At 39.1% G+C, this 25,276-nt stretch overlaps 3 protein-coding genes and 1 long non-coding RNA gene across 4 annotated transcripts; 3 read left to right on the top strand and 1 right to left on the bottom strand.

Annotated features, from left to right (window-relative positions):
- The first annotated feature begins 67 nt into the window (after positions 1–67).
- LOC110861293 lies at positions 68–1,678 on the top strand. Its single transcript, XR_004833146.1, has 2 exons — positions 68–498; positions 1,455–1,678. It is a non-coding gene; the product is annotated as an uncharacterized LOC110861293 (long non-coding RNA).
- Positions 1,679–9,577: 7,899 nt separating this feature from the next.
- Positions 9,578–14,800, top strand: LOC110861261. The gene has a single exon (XM_022110364.1). It carries the CDS (start codon positions 9,578–9,580, stop codon positions 14,798–14,800), a length of 5,223 nt encoding a protein of 1,740 aa, XP_021966056.1.
- Positions 14,801–17,870: 3,070 nt separating this feature from the next.
- On the top strand, positions 17,871–22,656 carry LOC110861271. The gene is made up of 3 exons (XM_035844568.1): positions 17,871–17,965; positions 18,040–18,094; positions 18,264–22,656. Exon 3 carries the CDS (start codon positions 20,389–20,391, stop codon positions 22,006–22,008), a length of 1,620 nt encoding a protein of 539 aa, XP_035700461.1. The 5' UTR covers positions 17,871–17,965; positions 18,040–18,094; positions 18,264–20,388; the 3' UTR covers positions 22,009–22,656.
- A 131-nt stretch (positions 22,657–22,787) lies between these two features.
- Positions 22,788–24,908, bottom strand: LOC118433027 (iron transport multicopper oxidase fetC-like). Its single transcript, XM_035844570.1, has 2 exons — positions 23,974–24,908; positions 22,788–23,899 (listed from the first exon to the last, which is right to left on the bottom strand). Exons 1-2 carry the CDS (start codon positions 24,023–24,025, stop codon positions 23,253–23,255), a joined length of 699 nt encoding a protein of 232 aa, XP_035700463.1. The 5' UTR covers positions 24,026–24,908; the 3' UTR covers positions 22,788–23,252.
- Positions 24,909–25,276: the final 368 nt, after the last annotated feature.

Raw genomic sequence — 25,276 nt, 5'->3', positions numbered from 1 at the left:
TTTGTTCCGCATATCTTTGTATCGCTCAACTTTGTCGTTCTTGTTGCCAGGCAGAATAAAATATCAGCAAAAACATATGGATAATCTCATTTCATTATCTCGTCAGATCAGTATCGCGTTACCATTGTACCAATATTTTTGCTGTATTTACATAATATTTGAGACAATATTTATATAGAAATTTTCTGCAAACTAATTGACCCCCCACTATGAGTCAAATAATTCAAAATATTTTGGAATTTGGAAGAAGACAAAGTTTTCTAATAAGACGAGAAATTTCTTCATGCTTTGATTTTTATGCACTCATCAAAAATAAAATACTTTTCCTCAACATGACAACTTTTATCGTGGGTCAGGTCGCAGTGTCTTACACCGAGTGTGAAGAAATAAGGAGGATAATCGTGTACACAGTATTGACCATGATGCTGTCTTTGGTCACGGTCTGGTGCACCAGTAAATTTGGAATTATTCAGAAATACTTTTTCTGGTTGATGAACGGTAAGCAAAAAATAGTTATAAGTGACAATTAATTGAAAATTGAAAGTTATATTTAATAATTCGTTCGGGCTAATTAATGTATTTCTAAACATTGCAAAAATTGAAATAAAAAAAAATTTCAATATTTAAGAAATTTTTTAAGACCTACAGCTGGGTTCACTCTCGGAGGAAATCGAGTTTTGAAAGGGGGGAACCGAGGAAAAAAATTCTGCTTCCCCCGAACTTTAGTAAATACAATCCTCGGGGGAAACCGAAGCCACTCTGCGCAAGATTTAGTTTCTTTGGCTTCCCCCGAAGTTTTTCGTGGAAAACTCGGTTTCCCCCGTAGTTTTGAAAATTAAATTTAAAATTCCGCGCGAATGTTCATAGATATGTCAATTTTGAAAATATATAATATAAGAATCTGTAGTGGACAATTTATAGAAAAAAAATTAGAATTTTTCCCTCGCTGGAAGTGGAGGAAATAAGTTTTATATTTTCCATCCGCACTGGCATGTTGGCACATTTACTCATTCGTGTAACACATGGAGTGAACACTGTGTATGATTATTAATGTGTGTTATATGTGTTGTTACTTTACAGTATATAGTACAAAGATTAATCTCTATCCTTATGAAATTCATTTGATAATTGTATGAAGCTACCGTGCTAAGTTGGTGCACAAACTTCGGTTTCCCCCGAACTTTGTAAGATTTCTCATAAAAAATCCTAGCTTCGGTTTCCCCCGAGGTTTGCATTACAAAAGATCGGGGGAAGCAGCATTTTTTTCCTCGGTTTCCCCCTTTTAAAACTCGGTTTCCCCCGAGAGTGAACCCAACTGACCTAGCTATAACCATTAGACGTCACTTTATACATATGATTTTTGTGATATAAATAAGCTTAAATGATACATGTAGGAATATCTATATATTTTTGTAAGTAATTTGTCTCAAATTTAAATAAATGTATATATTTAGATGAAGATCACCCACATATTCCACGACCTCATGGAGAACGAAACCAATTTGATGAGGATATTGAAGCTTGAATCCCATTGATTAATAATTACCGCGGGCTAGAGAAATTTCGAAAAGGATAAAAATAATGGCAACTAATTAATTATAATTACCGTATTATCATGAGGGTAATACGTCTTTATTGAGATGACAATTGAGTTGAATAAACTGTGTGAAGCTAATGCGAATTTAGAGAAAGTTTTCTTTTGATTTTGATGTACATATAAATTATATAATGAGTGGGGGACCCCCACCTATTATATAATTTATAATTTATAATTTATTTGACCCCCACTGGGGGTCAAATGTCATAGTGCCTTGTGACAATTTTAACCTAAAGCTGGAAGCAATTAGGGTCTTGAAAATGGGAATCTCAGTGTGACATAATTTTATGAATGTCCACTACTAATGGATTTTGTGCCACATACCTGATGTACCAATTTAATTTTTTTTCAGCTTATTGTTGTGATATATAAAATACAAAATCCCGTTTCCATAATAATTTAAATGTTAAAGATTATCGGCCCACGATGAGGCAACTCTTCGATAATGTATGTATGTATGTATGTTGATTTATTCCTTTTTCACGGCCTCTTCGGGCCCATAAAGGAGCATAGATTTACAAGCTTTCATGAATAATATGATAATAAATGATAAAATAATAAATAAATAAATAAATAAATAAATAAATAAATAAATAAATAACAGGAGTTCCGAATAGATTTCAGGATTGGTTAGTTGGTATTGTAGATTGATGTAGGGAGGTGAGTACGATTTTGGGGAGAATGAGGATGTTGTTGAGTAAAGGCGAGAGAGGAAAGGTTGAAAGAGAGGGGTCAATATGTCAATTGTGATCGTAGGTTGTGGTCCTGGTTGGGTCACTTAGATGACCCGTTTTCGTTTGACATCGGTTAGGGGGGTGGAGGGGGCGTTAAGTCGATGATTGTCTGCTACTGCAGATCGGAAGGGGGTGGGAGAGGGGAGGGAGAACAAGTTTGTCTGGTGGGGGAACAAGGAAGGGAATGGCGGTGGTGGTGGTGGAGGCGTCAATTGTTGGTTCTGGATGTAGGTGTTGATGTGTGCGGGGGGATCAGCAACTCTTCGATAATGTGAATATAGAAATTGTTGTCTTAAGGTACCCAATGATGTCTGATATATTTCAAATTGAAAAAAACAGAAAAGGGACCATGATCTCCCCAGCTGAAGGTATGAAGTCGTCGCTAATCAATACCACCAACGCCCGCAAACGGGGAAGACCCCTTAATTATAATTTAAATAAACCTACGGTTGTTTATAATTATTTATCTAAAATACTGACCAGATCACGATACAGCATGCAAGTTATGCGGTAAAACCGCGGAAAAGAATCTATTTTTTACCAATGAACGTATGTATTAAAGATGTTAGGGGGGGCATTCCTTCTTGATTTAAAAAATTGCGCCATTGCTCGTAGTCCAACGTCATTGAAGATTCAAATTTAGCGCCTATTAATCGATGTTAGGCGATTCGAAATTTAGATAACAATACCCGGCAACGTTGACATTGTTTACGGTTAAACAATTATCAACTAACTGCCGCAAAGTAAACGGCCAGATTTGCTCTTATAGACCAGCTGCTATCATCTAATGCAATCATTATGTACAAGATCACCTCATTTGCTTCAATCGGTAAGACGGACTGGTGTTGGTCAGAGTCAGGGTCAGAGTACATGGCAGGATCATGTTCACCGTACTTGCCTGCTTCTGCCCCTTTTAAGCTCAATACCTCCAAATGTATAAGCACTTGCCCTCCTATCCTCCAATGCCTCCAATGCGTTCCGGACGGACAGACAGACAGACAGACGGAGACTGGGTTATTCTTATTAAGAATGTTATATATAAAACATTCAATTAAATGGTTTTAAGTTTCTCGGGGTCTAATACTTGGTTATCGCTTTAATATCAGGACGATATTTTTATATTTTAGAGTAAATAAACTGACTACTCAATTAATAAATTGCTTAGACGGAATCATGTTCTAGTTGAAAGATGTTTTGGTCAAGTTTATCTAAATAAGGCATTAAATTTCTCAATAATATGTTTTGTTAGATGCTTAATATTTACCAAAGTTCCTAAGTATCGAGTATGAAAAATAAGTACGTACTAATTTTTTTTTTATTCTTTCGTTATAAAATAAGTTTTCACATGAAAGGGGTTAGACATGTTGATTCCAGCAAGGAAATGCCGAGTTTCCAGCAAAATTCTCCAGCAAAAGCCACTTCGTTAATTTTTGATGAAGGAGTCTTTCAGACTAAATCGATTCCGCTGACAAAACGCAGCTCCTAAAAAAGCCAAGCATTTATTCTCAACTTAGAACTCGGTCGAAATGACTGCCTCGTACGTAAAATCCAGTTTTCAGGAACATGCTTCAAGATTAGGATTTATTTCGGAATGCCCCATCCAATGGGATGCAGAGAGAGAATGTCTATGTTATAAATCTGCTAGTGGAAAGTTTTTCCTGAAACTCTGGCATTTTAACATGTTCCTTTCCGTCGACACAATCACTGCTTGTGCAATAATGTATAATTTTGTTCAAACTCTACGCTCCAGTCCGGAGAAGCCATACGTAGAGTTGCCAGTGGCACTAATCTTGTCCTTGTTAGGAATTTTGACGTACTACGTGATTGTAAATCATGCCATGATCACGCTCTATGGGAAGGATCTAGTCAATGGGTTCAATGTAATTGTAAAGCTTGAAGGACAGCTGGTAGGAGGGGCGCAAGTCCGGGGTAAGTTGGCATGTGGTTAAAAGAGGCGCGTATTTCGAATATTCAATACTTCAAAATAATTGAAACTGATTAAATATGCAACAAACTGCAAATTTATTAATTACAGGACAAGACAATCACGCCGTATTCGACGAATCTAACAAAATTCTTGAAGCAAGTTTAATATTCTTGGTTCGAAATTTCTACATTTACAGATTCCTTCTCGTTCCTTTCGAGGTTTACATGGAATTCGACCCCTTCAACTTCCTAGGGCGGGACTTGCATAAAATATATGACTTCACCCATTTGACATTGATCATTGTAAAAGTGCTTTATTTTCTTATTCTGATGATCAACGTTTACGAAGTTTGCCGCGCCATGACTCTGGTCATCTTAATTTTTATAACACTTTTGAATATTGTACGATCAATATATTCCATCTTGTTACACGAATCGGGAAGGTTCTTTGCATCCTCGGCCCGAATAAATGCCGGGATAACGACGCATCTTAAAATTCAGTTGGGAATGTTGTCCGTCGCCCCGTTTCAGGAACTGGGTACCATCTTTTTGATCCTTATCGGGCTCGTGGTTTTCGTCGTCGCCAATTTCGTCACAATCCGATTGTATGACACCCTACCGTTTCCGGTGTATTCTTTCTTTCCCTCGGTAGCGGTGGTGGTGGCGATCGTTATAAATCTCACGTTACCTCTGGCACATGGATTGCTCGATGTGAGCACAGAAGTTAAGAGGAGATGGGCCGCCTCGTTGGTGGGGGATGGTGGCAAGTTGGACATAAAGTGGACACGGCGGAGGTTAAAAGGAACGCGGGAGTTTTGTATTTGGGCAGGTTCTGGGGGGACTAAAATCTTTCGGATAAACAAGGAGACGAAAGTGCAGTATTTCGAGCAAGTCATCTCTGCAACTGTGACAACGCTGCTGAGCACTTCGGATGGATTGCTTGGTTGAATAATTAGAAGTATTTTAAATTATTTAAAGTATATATTTTGTGGCTAGGTACGAATCGATTTACTCTACTATCTGAAGATATCTGTATCCTCTGAAAGGATTAAAATGGGGAAGGGTTACAAATAACGATAATTAATGAAGACAATGTCGTACAAATATAATCTACAAATTGCTGGTATATTTTAAAATTATCAATTTAGTTATGGTTCCAGTATCTGCATATGCTCAACTTGTGCAATATGATTTGAAGGAATTTGTATCCAGATTTGGGATGGACTTTGGACATTAGAATGTGGGTCAGGCAACCGAACTAATTGCCCAGCGTCTTCAAATTTCTCTTACACGACAACCTAACAAATAAAATTGACAACACCATCCTTCACCATTATAGATGTGAAACATGTATTACAAAATTGCTCAATTTCTGTGTGAAAATCATAAAATGTTTTAATTTGTTTAATTTCTAAATTGTTATTCAGCATTGCATAGAAATAAAATTTGAGATGTGTCCGTTCCTTTCCAACTTGGTTATAAATCGAGATTTATAACCAACTTCGAAATGAGAAATATTTCCAAAAATTAACGTGAACGATAAATCCCAAATAAGTCGAGATTTATAACCAACTTCGAAATGAGAAATATTTCCAAAAATTAACGTGAACGATAAATCCCAAGTTAATCGAGATTTATAACCAACTTCGAAATGAGAAATATTTCCAAAAATTAACGTGAACGATAAATCCCAAATAAATCGAGATTTATAACCAACTTCGAAATGAGAAATATTTCCAAAAATTAACGTGAACGATAAATCCCAAATAAGTCGAGATTTATAACCAACTTCGAAATGAGAAATATTTCCAAAAATTAACGTGAACGATAAATCCCAAATTAATCGAGATTTATAACCAACTTCGAAATGAGAAATATTTCCAAAAATTAACGTGAACGATAAATCCCAAATAACAACAGTTAAATCCAGCTTTCCCCAGCTATTAAATAAAGATTGATTTTTTCCGACATTTAACCCCCATAAATGATATCAAACTTCCTTAAACTTTTAGATTTGAAAATTTATCAAATTTCCAATTTCACTCCAAATCCATCCCAATATTCAAAAAAGAATCCTATGAATCCGCCACAATAGTAATCAATGTGTTTTTTAATCCTGCCAAAGTTGATTGGCCACCCTTCCATAATACGAGTATCACAATTTGCATCTAAAACACCATGTACGATGTACGATTATCCATTTCTTAAATTGTTCAAATGAATTACACTCTCTGTCAAACCAAAAATAGAAAGTCTCTTGTTTAGTTTTTACAAACATGCGATTCATACAAACAGTTTAACCTGAGCGTTTTCTTTACAGAAATGTTAATTATTGTAACCCGTTTAACCTTTGGTCTCATTAATGCAACCCATTCTCCTTTTGGCTGAATAATAGAAAGAATACTTAATGGCATGTATGCGTAGGTATGCATTTGGAGAGTCAGACACGCCAACTCGCCAATTACAACTTCCTCATTACATACTCCGCTTATGCCGTAATACAGGTGATTTTAGTACCGAATAATTATATGAACGTGTAAGTAAATTCTGTAAGCTATACTTCCGTGAAAATTGATACATTGGTGTAGTGACTTCCTATATTTTTGTATAGTTTGGCAATGCTATTCTTTTCACAATACATGAATTTAATTCAAACTCCCCCCAGGATTCGCACACCTCTGACAACAACAAGTTTGCTAAATGTTTTTAATTTTATCTACTTACTATTCAACCGTAATCCGAACTTAGTCGAAATAACTCAAATAAATAATTACGTATGTACATAAATATAATGTGAGTTTATGACATTTGACACGTTTTAGTGAATTTTTAAGCGTAAGGTTTTTTTTTATTTTGTGCTAAATTTGGCTCTCAAAAGTATATATTCAATCCCTCAAACGAAATGGTATATGCGTTTAAAACAAGCAATACAATTATTATTTGAATATCCATAGTTTTATTGTATCTATGACAATAAAACGAGAACAAAAACAGGTAAATATATGTAGCAGAATGTACATCTTTTATAAACACCTAAGATCTTCAATTATTAAATTCAAAAAATACATAACTCTGTATTTAAAAGGTCATAGAAAAATTTATAACCCATACAAAAATGTAAAAATAAAAAAAATCATACTAAACGGTAATAATTTTTTACCACTTGGTAATACATACAATGATACCTCGACGTAACAGGTTTATCACCACGTTTTTAGAGTCATAGGTGGGTCAGCGTGGTAATATATTGGTAATAGAATTTTTTGGAGTGTACCCATGTATTCAAACTTATTTTAAAGCATAATTATTTTCAAACATGAAAAATCTAACCGAACCCTGCACTATGTGGTGGATACTGAAGCCAGCAAACACATAGGTTTCCTCACTCGTGGAATTGACCCAATTCTCGCAAAAGATTGGATATCTTTGATCAACTTTAACTAAATTACCCCTCCTATTATCCCATATTTTACGTTCTCTAACTCTGGCATCAAAATGCGGTTGGTTTATTCCCACCTCACCACCACCCATTGGGTCCAGTACTTCCAACTCGGTGTAAAAACAGGGGGTTTTCAGTTTTGTCTCGATCCTTTGGAAAATATCTTGACATCTGCTCTCCTTTAGAACGGTTGCTCCAATTCGGTGCAAATCAAAATCTGGGCCTTGGAGGAAACCGAAAACCTGACATTTTGTCCCAAAGGGGGGCATGGTTGGAGTCATGGCGTTGTGGAGGGGTACGGATGGGGCTGGAATGGTAGCTTTATCTGAAGGGATTACAAATATCTTATTAATTAATTCCACATTTTTCACCCTATGGTTGTAATACAAACAAGACACAAGCATCGCAGACAATACTGTCGTCGATGCAAACACTGTGTCATTCCAGCGAGGGAAACAACTCAGTCAGACTATGAAGAATATTATGGTATAAATTTTATTAATAGACACTTTTTTAAGGATTTTCGAAGTGCTGTGAATTTGCACTGATCGATCGGTTTTTGAGTGATTTTAAAAATTGAAAATGTTTTGAAAACAACAAAAAAAGTTATGAATTTAAATTTTTTAAGTCACTAAAAAACTGATTGTTCGGTGCAAATTCATAGCACTTCGAAAATAAAAAAAGTGTCTATTAATAACATTTCTATGTACAATAACGCTATTAATGCATACATATCAAATTTAGGTGCCTACTTACCTCTAAAAATGTATAGTTGAACTTCTTAGTTAATCCACTCGGGTGGATGGGTTTTCTTGGGACGAATTCCCAAAGGTAACCAAGGAACCAAATTCTGCTTTCCCTGAAAACAAACAAATATTTATATGACAAACTCGTTGATTTAGTGTGCCAGGTGAGTACTCTCCAAAGATTTGGGGAAGCAATTATCATTTTGTTGGACACTATTTTCCACTGCACCACGAGGAAACAATTTTTTCGCCGATTGGGCATAATTTAATTTGGTTAGAACTTAAATTTGACGGTGAAAATTGTATCTCATATGTCATCTCACTTATGATGAGACGAGATGACATGAGATACATTGCTTCTATCTCCATACAACTCATCGCTTCTCACAATAATCCCGTCTCATCTCATCTCACATTATTTTCTCTATCTCACATGTTGTAGAATTTAGTATAAGGTTTCATAAGTAATGATATTTTGTAGTTGTATGAAAATGCCTTTATTTCTTTGTATTGTAATTGAGTGTCTCATAACCTCGTGATTTTGAGTTTTCCGGTTCTCTTGGGCTTGGGCCACTATTTTTTCTGTTGCTGTGTGAGTGAATAATTGTATGGATTATTCTTGGGTTTGAGTTGGTCATGAGAAGTCATGTAAAATTAATGTTCCAACGAATTAATTGATTCTAATTAAATAAAGTGGTTTAGTAAATGTAATTGGCTTTACTAGTTCCAGCTTTGATTTTAAAGTAAAGAATCGCAAGAATCATAAGTCACGAGAAGAGTTTTAAAGTCATACACCGCATTCCACTCGGCAATTTTTAAGTGAGGACTTATCTACGGGTAGTAGGTCTGCTCCCTCAACATTTTGGTGACCTCGACGTGATTGTCGAGAGTAGTGTGGTGTTAGTGGTTCCTGCCTTAAAAGACGGACTTGTGCCAAGGTCAAAGAGGAGGAAGAGATTCACGTTGCTGCCGTATTGTCCGTCGTTCATCCCTTTGAGAAGAACCGAATGAGCGGTTTGCTGCGGCCCTAAGCGCAGCCTACCTAGGTTGGAGAATTCCAGTTTTAATTGCTGTTACTTACTTGAATATTAATATTTGGTATTTGTTGGATTTTATATTTTCCTGAGATTTCGTCATGGAAGATTTGAAGGCTACAAGGACTCCGTTTCGCAGGAAGTTCACTCGGACACTCAACGAATTGAAGATCATTTTGGATTCTGACAATCCAGATGAGGAGGAGGTCGAGGTGAAAATGGAACGGATGAAGGTGGCGATAGAAAACCTGCAGTTATCTGATGACAAGATTCTTGCTAAGATGCTGGCGGATAAGTGTTCGGAAGAAGAGTACCAAGCAGAGTACGACAGCATGGATAAGTACCGGGATGAGTGGTCGGACTTTTGTGTGAAAGTGCGTCGCGTTTTTCACCTGCCTGGGGTCCTGTCGGAATCCGAAGCCGGATCGTCGTCGCAGTCGACTACGTTAAAAAAGAATCGGACTTACAAGCTGCCCAAAATTGAAATTAAGAAGTTTGCAGGCGAAGTGACGGAATGGATTAGTTTTTGGTCACAATTCGAGAAGATACATTTAGATGAAGAACTCCACGATTGTGACAAATTTCAGTATCTTGTTCAATCCATGGTTCCTGGCTCCAAAGCTGCAAAACTTGTTGAAAGTTGGCCACAGTCTGCAAAGAATTATCCCAAAGTTATCGAGGCTATGCAGGACAGGTTTGGCGACAAAGTGCTACTCACTGAGGTGTATGTAAGGAAGCTGCAACAATTGGTCATCTCTAATGCTGGAAAGAAGAATGAAAATATCTCATTGGCGAGTATGTATGATGATCTCGAGTCCAATTTGAGAGGTCTCGAGTCCCTTGGAGTGACATTTAAAGAAAGTGCAGCGTTCCTCTATCCAATGATTGAATCAGGACTGCCAATTGAATTAGTGAAAGTGTGGCAGAGAAGTGCCTTGTCCGGATATGGAGACGAAGAAATTAAGCCGGTGGAGGAGAGACTGACTTGTCTCATGAAGTTCATCCGCGCGGAAGTTAAGGGAGCTCAGAGGCTCACATTCGTCATCCCATCGCAGAAACAGCCGGAAAAGGACAAGAAGAAAGATAATCATCGCGGTGAAGGGTATCACAAGAGCGACGTCGCAACAGCAGCTGGGTTATTCAGTGGGCACAGTTCAACTTGTATTTTTTGTGACAAGAATCACGCCAGTGTTGACTGTTGGCGAGGACCTCAGATGACCATGAAAGAGAAGAATGGCAGAGTGAAGGACAGAAAGTGTTGCTATAAGTGCTTAAGGTCCGGTCATTTTTCAAGCAACTGTAAAGCAAAGTTAAAGTGCATCATTTGTTCAAGACAACATGTGGTGGTAATGTGTCCGGAAGTCGCCCAGAAGGCCCAAGAGCAGGAGGCGAGACCGGTCGACAGAGAAGAAATAAGAGGTGGTGCCCCATCAGCAATGACAAGCCATGAATGTGCAGGGGACGTCTTATTACAAACGCTGCTAGTTCGGATCTACAACAATGATAAGAGCAGATACCGTGTGGCGCGTCTTGTATTTGATAACGGGAGTCAAGGGTCAAGTGTTCGTCGCGACACAGCAGAAGCATTAAGATTGGAGCCGGTAGGGGAAGTATGGTCAAGAAAGGTTCTCTTCGGCGGCCAGTTAACTGAAAGACGGCGACACAACCGACTCCGTGTAACATTATCCAGCCCGGACGGAAATACTCAACGAGATTTGGAAGTCTTGGACGAACCAGAAATTTGTGGCCGACTTCGCAGAATCCCAAAAGGTCCGTGGTTAGAAGAATTAGCACAGAACCGGATAATGCTGAGTGACATGAAGTCACAGAATCCAGAAATTGAAGTCCTCGTGGGAAGTGACTATTTTGGGCAACTAATGACAGGAAGAGTTGTTCAGTTGGCGTGTGGGTTGACCGCTATGGAGTCAGTCTTCGGATGGACCTTGAGTGGAAAATTACCAGCGGGTTATCATTCAACAGCAATGTTACACTTGTCCAGCGCCCTTATGTCTTGCCAGTCGTCCGTGTCGGAACTTTGGAGTCTGGAGACTTTAGGAATTATGGATCCTGTCGATGTAAAGAATAAAGATCAAGAATTGGAAACTAAAAAGCATTTCTTGAATACGGTAACAAGAACCGATGATGGTCGCTACTCGGTGAAATTGCCCTGGATTGGTGAGGCGCCCCCGATTCCTAGTAATAGAATGGTGGCGGAGAAGCGGCTGATGGCAGCAACAACAAAATTGAAGGCTGCAGATCAATATGATGTCTATGATGGAATTTTTAAGCAGTGGATAGAAGAAGGGATCGTCGAGGAGGTGAGTGGCGAGGACTTGCAAGAAAATGGAAAATTAGTCCACTACCTGCCTCATCGCCCGGTCTTCAAACCGGACAGTTTGACCACGCCCGTGCGCCCAGTTTTCGACGCATCGTGCAAGATGTCAAGAAATCCATCGCTAAATGAATGTTTGCAAAAAGGCCCGAATTTATTGGAGTTAATTCCATCGATTTTAATGCGGTTCCGGGAAAGAAGAATTGGAGTCATCTCGGATATTCGCAAGGCTTTCCAGATGATCGCGGTGGATCCTGCGGACCGTGACTTTCTTCGTTTTCTCTGGTGGGAAAGTCCAGGGAGAAAAGAATTCAAGGTGCTGAGGCATTCAAGAGTAGTATTTGGAGTGAATTGTAGCCCGTTTCTACTTGCAGCAGTAATAGAATATCATTTGAAGAGTGCAAGTCGAGAATATTCTGCTGTGGCGTTAAAACTACTCCAATCTCTCTACGTCGACAACTGTGTGACGTCCGTGGATACTATGGAAGAATATGAAGAATTTAAGGAGAAGTCAGTTCATCTTTTGGAGGATGCCAAGATGGATCTTCGCCAGTGGGAGGTCAGTTCTGCGGAAGGATCGTCCCAACCTTTGACAACTGTGTTGGGGCTCAAGTGGAATAAGAATGAAGATATTTTGAAGGTTGAGATTCCACGTGAAGAGCTGCCAGTAAGAATTTCGAAACGTGTGGTGTTGTCGCAAGTGCAGAAGATTTATGACCCGTTGGGATTTCTCAGCCCTGCGACATTGATCCCAAAGTTATTACTGCAGAAAATATGGAAGGAGAAGTCATCGTGGGATGCAGAACTGGAAGAAGATGTGAAGAAGGAGTTCTTGGAATGGTGGAGCGAGGTCCCTGATTTGGACAACATTCACATTCCTCGACATGTTTGTGCATCTCGTCAGGAGAGATGTCAAATCCACACATTTTCGGATGCTAGTCAGTTTGCATACGCTGCGATTGTCTTTCTTCGTGTGGACCGGGGGGACGAAGTATCAGTGCAACTGATTCAGGCAAAATCAAGAGTTGCCCCCATCAAGAAGGTCACAATCCCTCGACTTGAATTACTTGGTTGTACAATTGCAAGTCGTTTAACAGCATCAGTCAAGAAAGCCTTATCTATGGAGGATGTGCCCACTTATTTTTGGAGTGATTCGACCACTGCCATCGCATGGATTCGGCGTAACGACGAGTGGGGTACTTTTGTTGGGAACAGAGTCAAGGAGATTTGCACCTTAAGTCAGCCGAAGCAGTGGTCCCATGTTCCAGGTGGAATTAACCCTGCAGATTTGCTGTCGCGTGGTTGTTCGCCGTCGAAATTAGTGGAATCTCGTTGGTGGGAGGGACCAGATTGGCTTAAGGGTCCGGCTGAAAATTGGCCAGCGCATACCGAAAAGCTGGATGAAAATGCAATCAATTTTGAAAAGAAGAAGGCTTTTATGAGTTCCGTGGAGACAGTCGATGCATGGTATGTGAAGCGTTATTCAAGCTATATGAAGAATATTCGCCACATTGCCTACCTCCTTCGATTTGGCGACAAATGCAGAAAAAGGAGCAGTGAAAATGGAAAACTAACGAAGGAGGAAATAAATCGTGCCGAAGTGACCTTGGTGCAGTTGGTGCAACGAGAAGAATTTCCAATGGATCAGAAAGTAATTTGTGGACTCCGTGTGGTCAAGAATATTGATGGAATTCTCTGCGTGAAGACCAAGCTGCTGAATAGGATGGATTCAGAACACTTCCGGTTGCCGATTTTAATGCCAAATGATCATCCCATGGTGGAGCAACTTATTAGATGGAGTCATGCTATCAACGGGCATGCTGGGGTCCAGTTTCTTATGGGATCGCTCAGAGAGAGTTTTTGGATTATTCAAGCAAGGAAAGCAATTAGAAGAGTTATTGGGAAGTGCGTGACGTGTCGCCGTTTTACTGCCAAATCGGGAAATGTGACGGAGGCAGCATTGCCAGAAAATCGTGTGAAGACCGCAGCAGTTTTTCAAATCACGGGAGTGGATTTAGCAGGTCCGCTCACTCTGACCGACGGGTCGAAGACTTGGTTCGTGATTTTTACGTGTGCAGTCTACCGTGCAATCCATCTGGAGTTGGTGACATCGATCAGCACTGATTCGTTTTTGTTGGCGTTGTTTCGCTTCGTGAGTAGACGTGGTCGACCCACCACAATCTACAGCGACAACGGGACGAACTTTGTCGGAGCGGACAATTTGTTCCGAAAATTGGATTGGAAGAGGATTGAAGCCGAATCCCAAGTTCAAAGGATTCAGTGGCTGTTCAACCCCCCTACAGCAAGCTGGTGGGGAGGATTTTGGGAGCGGCTGATCAGAAATGTTAAAGATTTATTGAAACGTGTCCTGGGTCATAAGAAATTGAACTACGATCAGCTTCTCACATGTCTTTGCGAAGTGGAAGCTGTCGTGAACGGAAGACCCTTAACCTTTGTAAATGAGGACCAAGACGACCTCATCCCACTAACACCGGCTATGTTTATTCAAGATATAACTGTGACGGAATTTCCGGAAGTAGCGGTTTTGGATGGGAGTGGTCTGAGGAGGCAGTATGAAAAACTGAAGACGTTGCGAGTGCAACTGCGAAATCGTTTCCGAAAGGAATATCTTGCACTTTTGGTCCATAAGGGCAAGATGAAGAAAGAGCATAAGTTGGAAGTTGGAGATCTTGTTCTCATCGGTGCGGATAATAAGAAGCGTTTGGACTGGCCAATGGGAAGAATTGTGGACTTCCTCGGAAAGGATCAAGCCCGCGTGGCGAAAGTTAAGACGATGGGAGGAATGTTCCTGCGACCCATTCAACGTCTTTATCCATTGGAGATCTCATCATCGAAGGAATTGCCAGCAGTGACACCAGAGGTCACGAAGACTGCCAGATTGGACAAGGAGTCTGCGGTGCAAAAGTTGAAAGAAACTGAGCCGGGGATAGCTACCCGATTTGGACGTAAAGTGAGAAGACCAGTGAATTAAAGTGTCAAAAGTTAAAGTTATAATTCATGTATTTGTATAAAATTATCTGGTTTTCTTTTGTTCGTTTCCTCACGAAAGAAAAGGTGGAGGATGTAGAATTTAGTATAAGGTTTCATAAGTAATGATATTTTGTAGTTGTATGAAAATGCCTTTATTTCTTTGTATTGTAATTGAGTGTCTCATAACCTCGTGATTTTGAGTTTTCCGGTTCTCTTGGGCTTGGGCCACTATTTTTTCTGTTGCTGTGTGAGTGAATAATTGTATGGATTATTCTTGGGTTTGAGTTGGTCATGAGAAGTCATGTAAAATTAATGTTCCAACGAATTAATTGATTCTAATTAAATAAAGTGGTTTAGTAAATGTAATTGGCTTTACTAGTTCCAGCTTTGATTTTAAAGTAAAGAATCGCAAGAATCATAAGTCACGAGAAGAGTTTTAAAGTCATACACCGCATTCCACTCGGCAATTTTTAAGTGAGGACTTATCTACGGGTAGTAGGTCTGCTCCCTCAACACATGTTGTCTCATCCATTTATCGCCGTCGCATCTCATCTCATCTGATCTCATGATGAGACGAGATTGTTTCATCTCACCGGCCACTAGTGACAAATCATTTCTACAATTGGTACCATGTGACAGAGTGTCATCTATTTATGGGTGGTAATAGCTTTCCTCGGTTAATTTAAGTAACACATCAATAAATTTACGTACCCATCATATTCCACTCCAGGTGCAAGGATTGTGGTTTCATTTAAAATAACCGCAGTCGCCGGTAGGGGTTCTTTATTTTTAAAGACGATTACAACGGATGCAGAGGAATATCTGGTCACATTAATCTCTCTCTGCCCCACCAACCTCCAATCGTCATATGGAAAGTATTCTATGTCATGGATATCCGCGATGAAGCTAGTTTCACGAACGGTCGCATCTGAAAATGAATTATTTATAACAACAATTATGTAGTTAACATTTCAAAACCGCCACGTGACGGTTTTCCTTTACTCTCTCCTTTCCCCACATTCCACTCATTGGCATCCCGGTGTGAAGTCACCATAAAATTCTTCCCGTCCTGACGAAGAACGAAGTTCGAAACGTCGACACACCCCCTTTGGCCCTAATCCGAACATCAACTACTAGCTACGTACAGTGAGTATCCTCCTCCTCCTCCTAATTATTATTATCCTCACTCGCACAATCTTCCTCATTTCAAAACAAGGAGACTAAATTGTCAATAAATTGTCACACTTCACAAGAACTTGTCTAATCATAAGTCTTACATATTAATCTAGTGGGGGAACTATGTACAACTTCCATAGTCAAAATTTTCAAAGGACAAGAAATTTGAATTTCGTGGAAACAAATGCAAACCACTTAGAAACAAATAATTCTTACATAATGCGGTAGTTAGGTACAAACTGAAGAAAATCAATTAACCATTTGAAACCGTATTATTCAAAAATGATTTATTGAAGGGCCGCTCGCAAATTATGTAACGAAAAAATTGATATTTATTTTCCTCTGCCATCCATCCATACACCCTTGTAACGTAGTTAAGCACATTCTTAACATCTGGTGTCAATTAGAGAATAACGCACCTCACGATACCCTCCCCCCTCTTGTCTTGCGTAATCTACGGATGGCCCCGTATGATAAGGGGCCATAGGTAAGGGCCTTATCTATGAGTAAAATTCCATACTTACTGAACATCCAAACTTTGAATTCCCGCTCTTCCTGCAACCATCCTCCCAACGTGTACGAGAATGCGGGCGGTGTTATCAGCATGGCAATTACACCAGCTAGCTGTAAAACCTTGTCCAGCATTTTTGTTTTATCCCAGAGATTTCTTAAAATCCAATTTATTGCTTTCTCATATGTGAGAGGAGAGAGAAGCAGTTTGCTAAAGGAGTGAGGATGCACTGAAGAATAAAGTCACTACTTTTAACATTCAAGATGGTCCCTTAGTGGAGATGTGTTAATAATTCCTTTCCCCAGGTTTCCAAGAAGTGGCGAGGGTGATGCTACTATTTTTAACTCTTTTGGATAAATCCACCTCTTTCCTATGGCCTAATATTTAAGGTAACCGGAAAAAAGGTACGGAAAAAATGGTCTCGGAAACATGGGTATGAAAAAATTAAATGCTCTCAAGCCCTTTCTTGCCTTTTTAATTCCCATTACTACGTAGATTTAACAATTTTAAAACCTAATACAAAGTTTTCAATTAATTGATGAATAATCACATAATACAAAATCATATCACTGATACATATGATAACATCCTAATAATTACAATTGGTATTACATCAGGGAATTCCAACCGTAATTATAAATTATATCTGTAATAAAGATAACTCTAAATTGAAATTCAGTCAACAAATGTTCCTATTCAACTAAATACGTTACGAAAAATAATTTGTCCAAACCTGAACAAAAAAAGCTTTAAAATATAATACTTCTCAGAAAAGGAGGATAAAGGGTTAGTTAGGCTAGGTAATTTATTTTGCATATGATAAATTCCAAATCACTTTCTTGTATCAATTATGTACATCTGCAGTATGGGTTAAATTAATTCGGCTTAGCCATCAAGGTTTAGTTTTACAGTAAAACTTGCATATGTAGTAAAACTTTTACTAAATATGCAATATCTTGAGTTAAACTCAGCATTACAAAAACCACTAACGCAGACTTATCTAATGTACCTATCACTACCACTTCACAAGATACATATAACATCCTTATACCTACATACAATTTAACCGTTAAATATTACACATATGCCTTAAATAAATCATTAACCGACTCTATCTGTGCTTGAATACATGATAACTCGGATGGGATCACGCAGTATGAATGTTTAACAAAAAAAATTCTTACACTAACATCCAGAAAAAGTTAAAACATATTTCATCATCCTGCAAAATTTTTTACCAATTCTTGCAATTATTGTAATAGCTTCATTTTGACGTTGGGTATGCCAAACCAAAATGATATCGTGCCGACATTCTTGACATGACGCGTGATATCATTTAATGGTCGTTCACTCATCTCATATACTGGTCCAGCTACACTTTCAGCTTCAGTCCTACATCGATTTCTACTTTAATAACATCACCTCGCTCCTCCAGCGATGGAATATTGGTCGGTTAAGTAAGGCCATTCACAGCTCGAGGTGCGTGCACATACTTTATAAAACAAATCTGTTATTAAAAAATGTGGCGTAATACGTCTTCATTGTATTTCTAGGAAATATCTGACACATCTCAAATCCATCCAACTGAACATCAAAAAATTTCATTAGGTAATACTTCGTCCTACTAATTATAAAATGTTCTACATCCGTGCCCCATTGTACTTAATTATAGCTAAATACAATACAAAATACAGGGTGGACATAGAACACTTTGGAATTAGCTCGATTGGCAAATAATTTTGAATTCTTGATAGGGTTGACTTTTTTTAATCTATAGAACCAAGGTGACGCATCCTTATGCAAAACGGCAGTCCAGACCCTGTCGTTTCATTCGATTCACAGAATGAAAACGATCCAGGTGCCCAAAATGAAGCTGAGGAATTACAAGAAGCCATGACATCACCCATAGTTGACTTTACTCATCAAGACCTGGAATCCAGTCTATCTCCCGGAACGCTACACCTCATCCTGGATGACGACATCCTTGTGGACAACCCACGAATGGCTGCACTCCAAGCTGATAAACTCCATCCTGTAGATAAGCTCCAACCCGTAGATAAGCTCCAATCTTCAGACAATATTTGTTCAACTCCACCACAACCAATGTTACCAAAACGGGGGAGAGGTAGGCCTAAAAAATTGGACAAAACAACCCAGCCCAAAATCAGAGCACCAAAAATGTATCAAGTAAAGTTTGCAAAAGTTTTGCCTTAAGTTACTAGGTTTGCCCCACAAAAATCAATTATATTTATTTGCGTCCAATCATACGTACATATATCATACCGTCTATCATGCGATGCTTCAGAAGTTGCGAATACTATAAATACTTTTAATTCCATTTATGATTATTCATGTAAGACACGCAGGTCCTTAAGAAATCTTCCTCTCAAACACGTTATTTGATCCGTCAAATCGGTCTACTTTAAACTTTTACTTTACCACGCTAGCATAAGTCACCTATGGCGCCACGCCACCGAAATTTTTTTGGCGAATCGTGGGGACCATAAGGGAGGTCACTGGTAACGTGGGGACTATAAGGGGTTGCGCCCCAGTTTGTTGTATGTAACGGCTGTGCAGTTGTAATGGGAGTGGTTGATTTTTTTCAAAATTGAGAGAACGCGCACGTAATTCCGTCCAAGTGAATGAAAACAACGTTCAAATCTCGCACCTATAACGCAAATATCTCAATTGTCCCCAAAAAAAGTAAATAATCCGAGGTTGGGCATGCAGGTAGGGAAAGAGAAAGGCTGCCCTTTCCTTCGTTGGTAGATGGTATGGAAGTAGGGAAAGTGTTGCGTGGAAAATATAGAGGTAAAAGTTTATTGCTTTAAGAATCTATTGATGGACATACATAGATGTATAACTTACTTTCGTAAATTACGCCTTAATTACATTCTGTAGCCCGGTGTTACGCGGGCTTATTCGCTTGTCCATAATATTGCTTGGTACCCATTGAAACAAAAGTACTTGAATTAATGCAATAGACATATCGAAATACTTAAACGACAATATGAAGTGTATATTCAAAACATAAATTCGTTTTCGATTGTTTGGCAGTAAATCGAGTTCACGGAAATATCCATCATACTTGAGAATGTCTTAATTTCTAAAAACATAAAAGGACGTAAAAGCCACTGCTCATTGATTTTTTAATCACCACTCATGAATACAGACAAAGTATTAATGTACAAACTCCGTCACTCATTTTACCCTACCCAACATAACACACGGCTTTCTAATATATATTATTTTGTAGTTTTACAACTCACTGTCAAAATATTGGCCATTTAAATAACTAACCAAAATACTGCAGCGAAAGAAAGTACGACTTTATTTTGCATACTAATATTAACCTTACTTCGAAAACTAGTGTACACAGAAAATTTTTGTGTATGCATTTCCGGTTTTGTTTTTATTTTAGATTTGCCTTTGAAATCTATATAAAATATAATCTAATATCGTATAATATAATCTAAATAATGGATCCTGGTCTTGTAAAGTTAAACTTATTCAACTCAGTTCACGATATTTTTTCGCATTGTACCTTAGCATTGATATTGACCACTAAGCCGGTTAATCCCATCATTCCCGTACATCCTTTACTGATATATTACGCAATCCTGGAGTTTCCGAAAGATATGAAAACTCGCCATAAGCGGGTTTCATTCATACGACGAAAACATCCAACGCAATACTGTTGGACGTATGTCTTCACCAACATATTGGACAGTAAGAACGGCAAAAAGATTCCAAGGATAAAGGATTTATTATCAATTCCCATATTTCACATGAAATCTGCGTGCTATATGCAATTACTTTGGATAAGCTTCAATATCCAGGTGAATCAAGGTAGTCATCTAATCTACCAGTAATTACAAGCATTGCATATTAGTTACTGGGCTATGTATGAGATTTATTTTGTTACTGAAACTTTAACGTTTCATCATGTAAGTCCTTACTACAGGCAACAGAGTGGCACAATACCGTCCCAAGTATTCAATAGATTAGGAAAAGTTTATACAAAAATAAGTTGCAATTTTAAGACTGAATGTTTTCAATCCCTTAAAGATATGTCGGACAGCATTTCAAACCGTTTAAACAAATTTTATTGGACTAACCTGAACTGGATGGTGTATACTAACTTTAAACTCATGTACAGGAAATCATTCATTAAAATGCAAGAGATATACTTTTCAAAACAACAACACACTAATTGGATTATTGTGGCAAACAAGTCTGAGTCATTTCATGATTTTGTGGCTTACACGATATTCTCCGAGATAATGTTTAATGTTACGCTACTGGTGAATGAGCAATATGCATATTTTTATAACGAACCAGAACCAATGCGATATCTTTCCAGCGGTGAACAACACATAATTGTCGAAAGCCGGTCATATAATTTTCTATCATGCTATGGAGTTGAACGCGGAAAGTCTTATTCCGTTTTCATCGATCCCTTTGATATATACATATGGATTTCAATTGTTACTACGGCATTTTCATTTATGGCGATGTCCTGGATTCTGCAAAGTTCAGATGAAGTGTTAAATTTTAACATAGTTATTATAGGTTTTGCCGTACCATTGGAAATATCGGTTTCCGAACTTATGAAAGCAACTCTTTCACCGAAAAAAATCCACAATATATTTTGGTTATGGGTCGTGTCCAGTATTGCGTTAACTTCGTTCTACAAAGACGTATTCACAACGGAAATTATTCTACCGTGCAAGCGAAGTCTTACCTGGGCGCATACCTACGAGTTGGAAGAACACGGATTCCAATTCTTCTTTCCCATTCCGCCTCACGAAAAAATATTTTTGGAAATATATGCAAACGGCACACCATTTGAATATATTAGAAATTTGGAATTCTCTCGTGCACTCGCTGCAGCACGTGAGTATGTAGGTAAGTCTTTCCGGCTGTTGGGACATAAACGGTTTGCCGTCGCACTGTATGCGAGTGAAGGTGACACTGGGATACCTCGGATCTGGAAGGGTTTGCACTACAAATGGCCAGCCGACATATATTCGAATTTATCCAGTTGCGGGAAATTTGCTTACGTTGATGCAAGAGAAAATATTAAGCGAATAATTCCATTCCTAAACGACAACACGGACGGAACTGTCTTTATGGCAGGATCTGATGAAGATTTCCTTCTAATGCGGTATTCTATTCAACTACGACAAAGGTCGAAGTCTAATTTTGTTGCAAATAAGGTTAACTCACTCCAGGTTTCAGGAATATATAAATGGTGGGAGGACTGGTTTGCTAAACTGAGACCGAACAAGTTGTTTACGTATTATGCAAATTGGACTAGACCAACAGTAAGTGCGTTAGAGAAACTCGACTTTAGTTCCAAATTTGCTACAACTTTGCGAGTTTGGGGAATTTGTTGTGGAATTTGTGTAGCTGGGGGAACTGTAGAAATTTTGTTACATTTGTATACCACGTATTTAAATAGAGAGCCGATGAAGATTGTTAGAAAGGTTGTGAGGAGTGTTGTATCCGGCTTGCGTTAAGGATTTATTTGAAAATCTTAACTTGAGACCCTTATGGTCATATTCAATGGTATTTGACCAATAATAATAAGGCTGATGTGTTAAAAGAGTTTTTTTAATGAGTCATATTAATTACAACAATATGGCTGTGGTAGATCGGAAGGATAAATTAAAAAACCAATACATGGAAATAAGTGATGGCCTTTATTCTATTTCTATGGGGGACACACCATTGTAAAAAGATATAACGGGTGGCAATTATTTAACCTGAGAGATATAAGGATAATTGAAAAAATATCCAGAATAATCGAATCAGGAATAATTGAAAGCTGGCAAACATTTCGAACTTATTCAATGGACCATAAGAACATAAAAAGGCACAAGAGAAAGTTTGTACTGCTACTGTTTAAAGGGAATATTGATGGGATAAGTATGGTTTGATTGACATCAGCATCAATTAATAAAAATTTGCGAATTTTCTTTTTTGATAAATCAAATAAGGCTTGTACAGTTAAAAAAACAATTACATCTGTATTGTCGATGCGGTTTAACTATATCAAGAGTATTGTTTCAAATATGTAAAATGTAATCAAAAATGATTTTTCTCGTTTTAGTAATTATTTGGTAGTTTTGTATAGTTTGCAAGCTGCAATAAATACTTACAAACAACTTAAAGTTTGGGGATTTTTCATGAAGCATTGTAAATACAGAACTAATTTAACTAATTTGTTGCTAATTTACTGATCACGAGCATTTGTTGGTCGACCAAATTCTCAAGCGCTGGGAATTAATCTAATTTAATGACTTTATGAGTTAATCCCTTATTTAATCAATTGTATAACTAGTACTGATTCAACTGATTGTACATATTTAATCGCAATACAGTTACTATTAGGTAAGCAGTTCCATAGAAAATACTAAAATTTACATAATTAGAATTAAAAACTACAGTAACTTTAACGAATATCGGTTAGACTTAAATTATAATACCATGCTGCCTACAAACCCTCTTTGTTTCAGCCGGCACTTTTAGCTTGGCCCTGGCTACATCCGGTGCTTCAACAAAAGTGAGCGCCATTCCGGCTAAATTATGCCAATCAATATGACAATGGAACGCCCACACGCCCGGGTTATCAGCGATAAATTTAATAACCAACCAGCTAAACTCTTGTACCATCACAGTATCCCTTCTGATGCCGTTTCGATTCAGCTTATGTCTTTCAGGCGAGTAGTCACCCTCTCCTGGTTCTCCTATACACGAAAATTTAACACAAAACTTGTAAAAATTCCCTAGAACCTACCTCCTGTTTTAATTTTTTTAACCTACCAGCTCCCATAACCCAAAAAGTATGGCCATGAAGATGCATCGGATGCAAACCAAACGAAGGATTATTAACGACCAACTGGACCACTTCGTTGTGTTCGATGTAGAGCGGGAAAGAGCTCGCCGGTAGTGGGTCATTCCGCATCATGCTTATCAACAGAGGCCTATCATGTGGCAGGGAGAAAGCGGAATTGTTGAATGCAACGTGATGAACATTGTTCGAGTCGGTCGTTCTCACTACGGTGACGACATACTCCCTATCCGTCCTCTGGGGCGCCAGCTTCCGGTCGTGTGGAACCAAATGTGAGTCATTAACCTGAATATAGTTCCGGATCAGGGACCTTACAATGTAGGAAGTGTAGTCGAAAGGCTCCACATCCATGGGAACAATCGTGATTTCACGATAACGTTCATCATTTGTGTAGACAATTAACCCCGTCACGAGTGGATTAAGAGCGGCAGCGTTTTCGTTAATGTTGTGGGGCGGACTGCCAATCAGATCTTCCCGGAGGATGGCTCGTATCACGTGTTTGTTGAAGCTCACACCCCCGACTTTTTTAAGTAGGAAGGAATATCGCTGACCAGGACCTAGAAGGAAAAAAATTAGGATTCCAACGATCTGAAATCTATCTTAATCTGCCTGACTGAAAACTAAGACCAACCGATAAAAACCGAATCGGGATCATCACTCCCGTAAAACTGCTGGGAAACCATGACATCCACCCCGTCCACCTCAATGGGGAGCAGCTTGGGCCCGTCAATTGCGAAATTAAAAGAAGTCCAGGCACTCGTGTTAATCAATCTGAGACGATAAATCCTTCCCGGATTCAGCTTGAACACGGGCCTCTGCTGTTTCTCTGCTGAGCAGGGTTTACTCGTAAATTCACAACCGTACTGCCCAACCCGTTCATTAAGACGGAGTACGGATAGGGCGGGAATCCTCCAGAACGGCTTGTCAGGAACCACTGCTCATTCTCTTTGGCCGACGTGTGATACCAGTCATTCAACGTAATGGTGAATTCCGCATCGTAGTTGTAAATCTTTCGCCCACCCTGCACTACAAGGGCCCCCCACAATCCTTCCGTGTACTGTGACCCCACATGCGAGTGGTACCAATACGTCCCTGTCTGACGTAGATGGAATCGGTAAGTTTGAGTCCCGCCAGCCCTAATGGGACACTGGGTGACGAATGAAGGCCCATCCTGGAACGGGGTACCCTTCTGATGGATCCCGTGCCAGTGGAGGGTCATGTTTTGCCCGTCTTGTATCCCGTTCGTCACTTCCACTACCATCGTGTCCCCCTCCGTCACATAGAGGATGGGCCCGGGGAAACGGTTGTTGATGGTTAGGACATGACCCACCGTCACTCCGTCTGGGGCTAGTGAGTTGTATGAGATGTGAAAGCGATGCTGTAGGATACCCGCACTACCGCTGTTTCCGTTTTCACCGGGAGGAATATCTGAAGTGTGCAGATCCACATTTCCAATTAATGGTACCTGGAAGTTACATAGTTGTTAGTCAACTGTGCCACCGTGGCAGATCAGGGTAATTTTGAACTAACACGACTAATGACATATGAAATAATGGTAAACCAACAAACAAACCGGTAATTGTTGTGGCGATGGGCGTTGTCTAGGTCGGGGCGTTGTTTCCTCACTTCTACTACTACCGCTGCCCACGTTCCGCCCACCCACCACCAATACACTCTTCACATTTAACTCCACATTGGCGCAGGTTCCACACGCTAATTGAAAATTTGTCGAGTTACTGGTTATCGTGCACAGCTTGGTCGGATGGAAGGAGATCCAAAATCCGTCACAGTTCCCAGTTTGCACTGATCTGGTATAAAAGTTCTCACTCTGCCCGCCCAGCACGGTGCACTGTAAGCTATTCGGATTTTCCCAATTCGTTCTTATCAAGACACGATTCACCGATCCACCACAGTTTGATGCCGAAAATAAACTA

This window comes from Folsomia candida, unplaced genomic scaffold (assembly GCF_002217175.1).
Source record: "Folsomia candida strain VU population unplaced genomic scaffold, ASM221717v1 Fcan01_Sc039, whole genome shotgun sequence".
Taxonomy (NCBI): Eukaryota; Metazoa; Arthropoda; class Collembola; order Entomobryomorpha; family Isotomidae; genus Folsomia; species Folsomia candida.
This window is presented reverse-complemented; position numbering and strand designations above follow the sequence as displayed.

What these genes read in the sequence shown, in the direction of transcription:
- LOC110861271 (XM_035844568.1), top strand. Translation starts at nt 20,389, where the DNA reads ATGTATGAGATTTATTTTGTTACTGAAACTTTAACGTTTCATCATGTA.
- LOC110861261 (XM_022110364.1), top strand. Translation starts at nt 9,578, where the DNA reads ATGGAAGATTTGAAGGCTACAAGGACTCCGTTTCGCAGGAAGTTCACT.
- LOC118433027 (XM_035844570.1), bottom strand. Translation starts at nt 24,025, where the DNA reads ATGGTTTCCCAGCAGTTTTACGGGAGTGATGATCCCGATTCGGTTTTT. An exon ending in TCCCGATTCGGTTTTTATCG is followed by an intron (nt 23,900 to 23,973) that starts GTTGGTCTTAGT and finishes TTTTCCTTCTAG; the next exon opens with GTCCTGGTCAGCGATATTCC.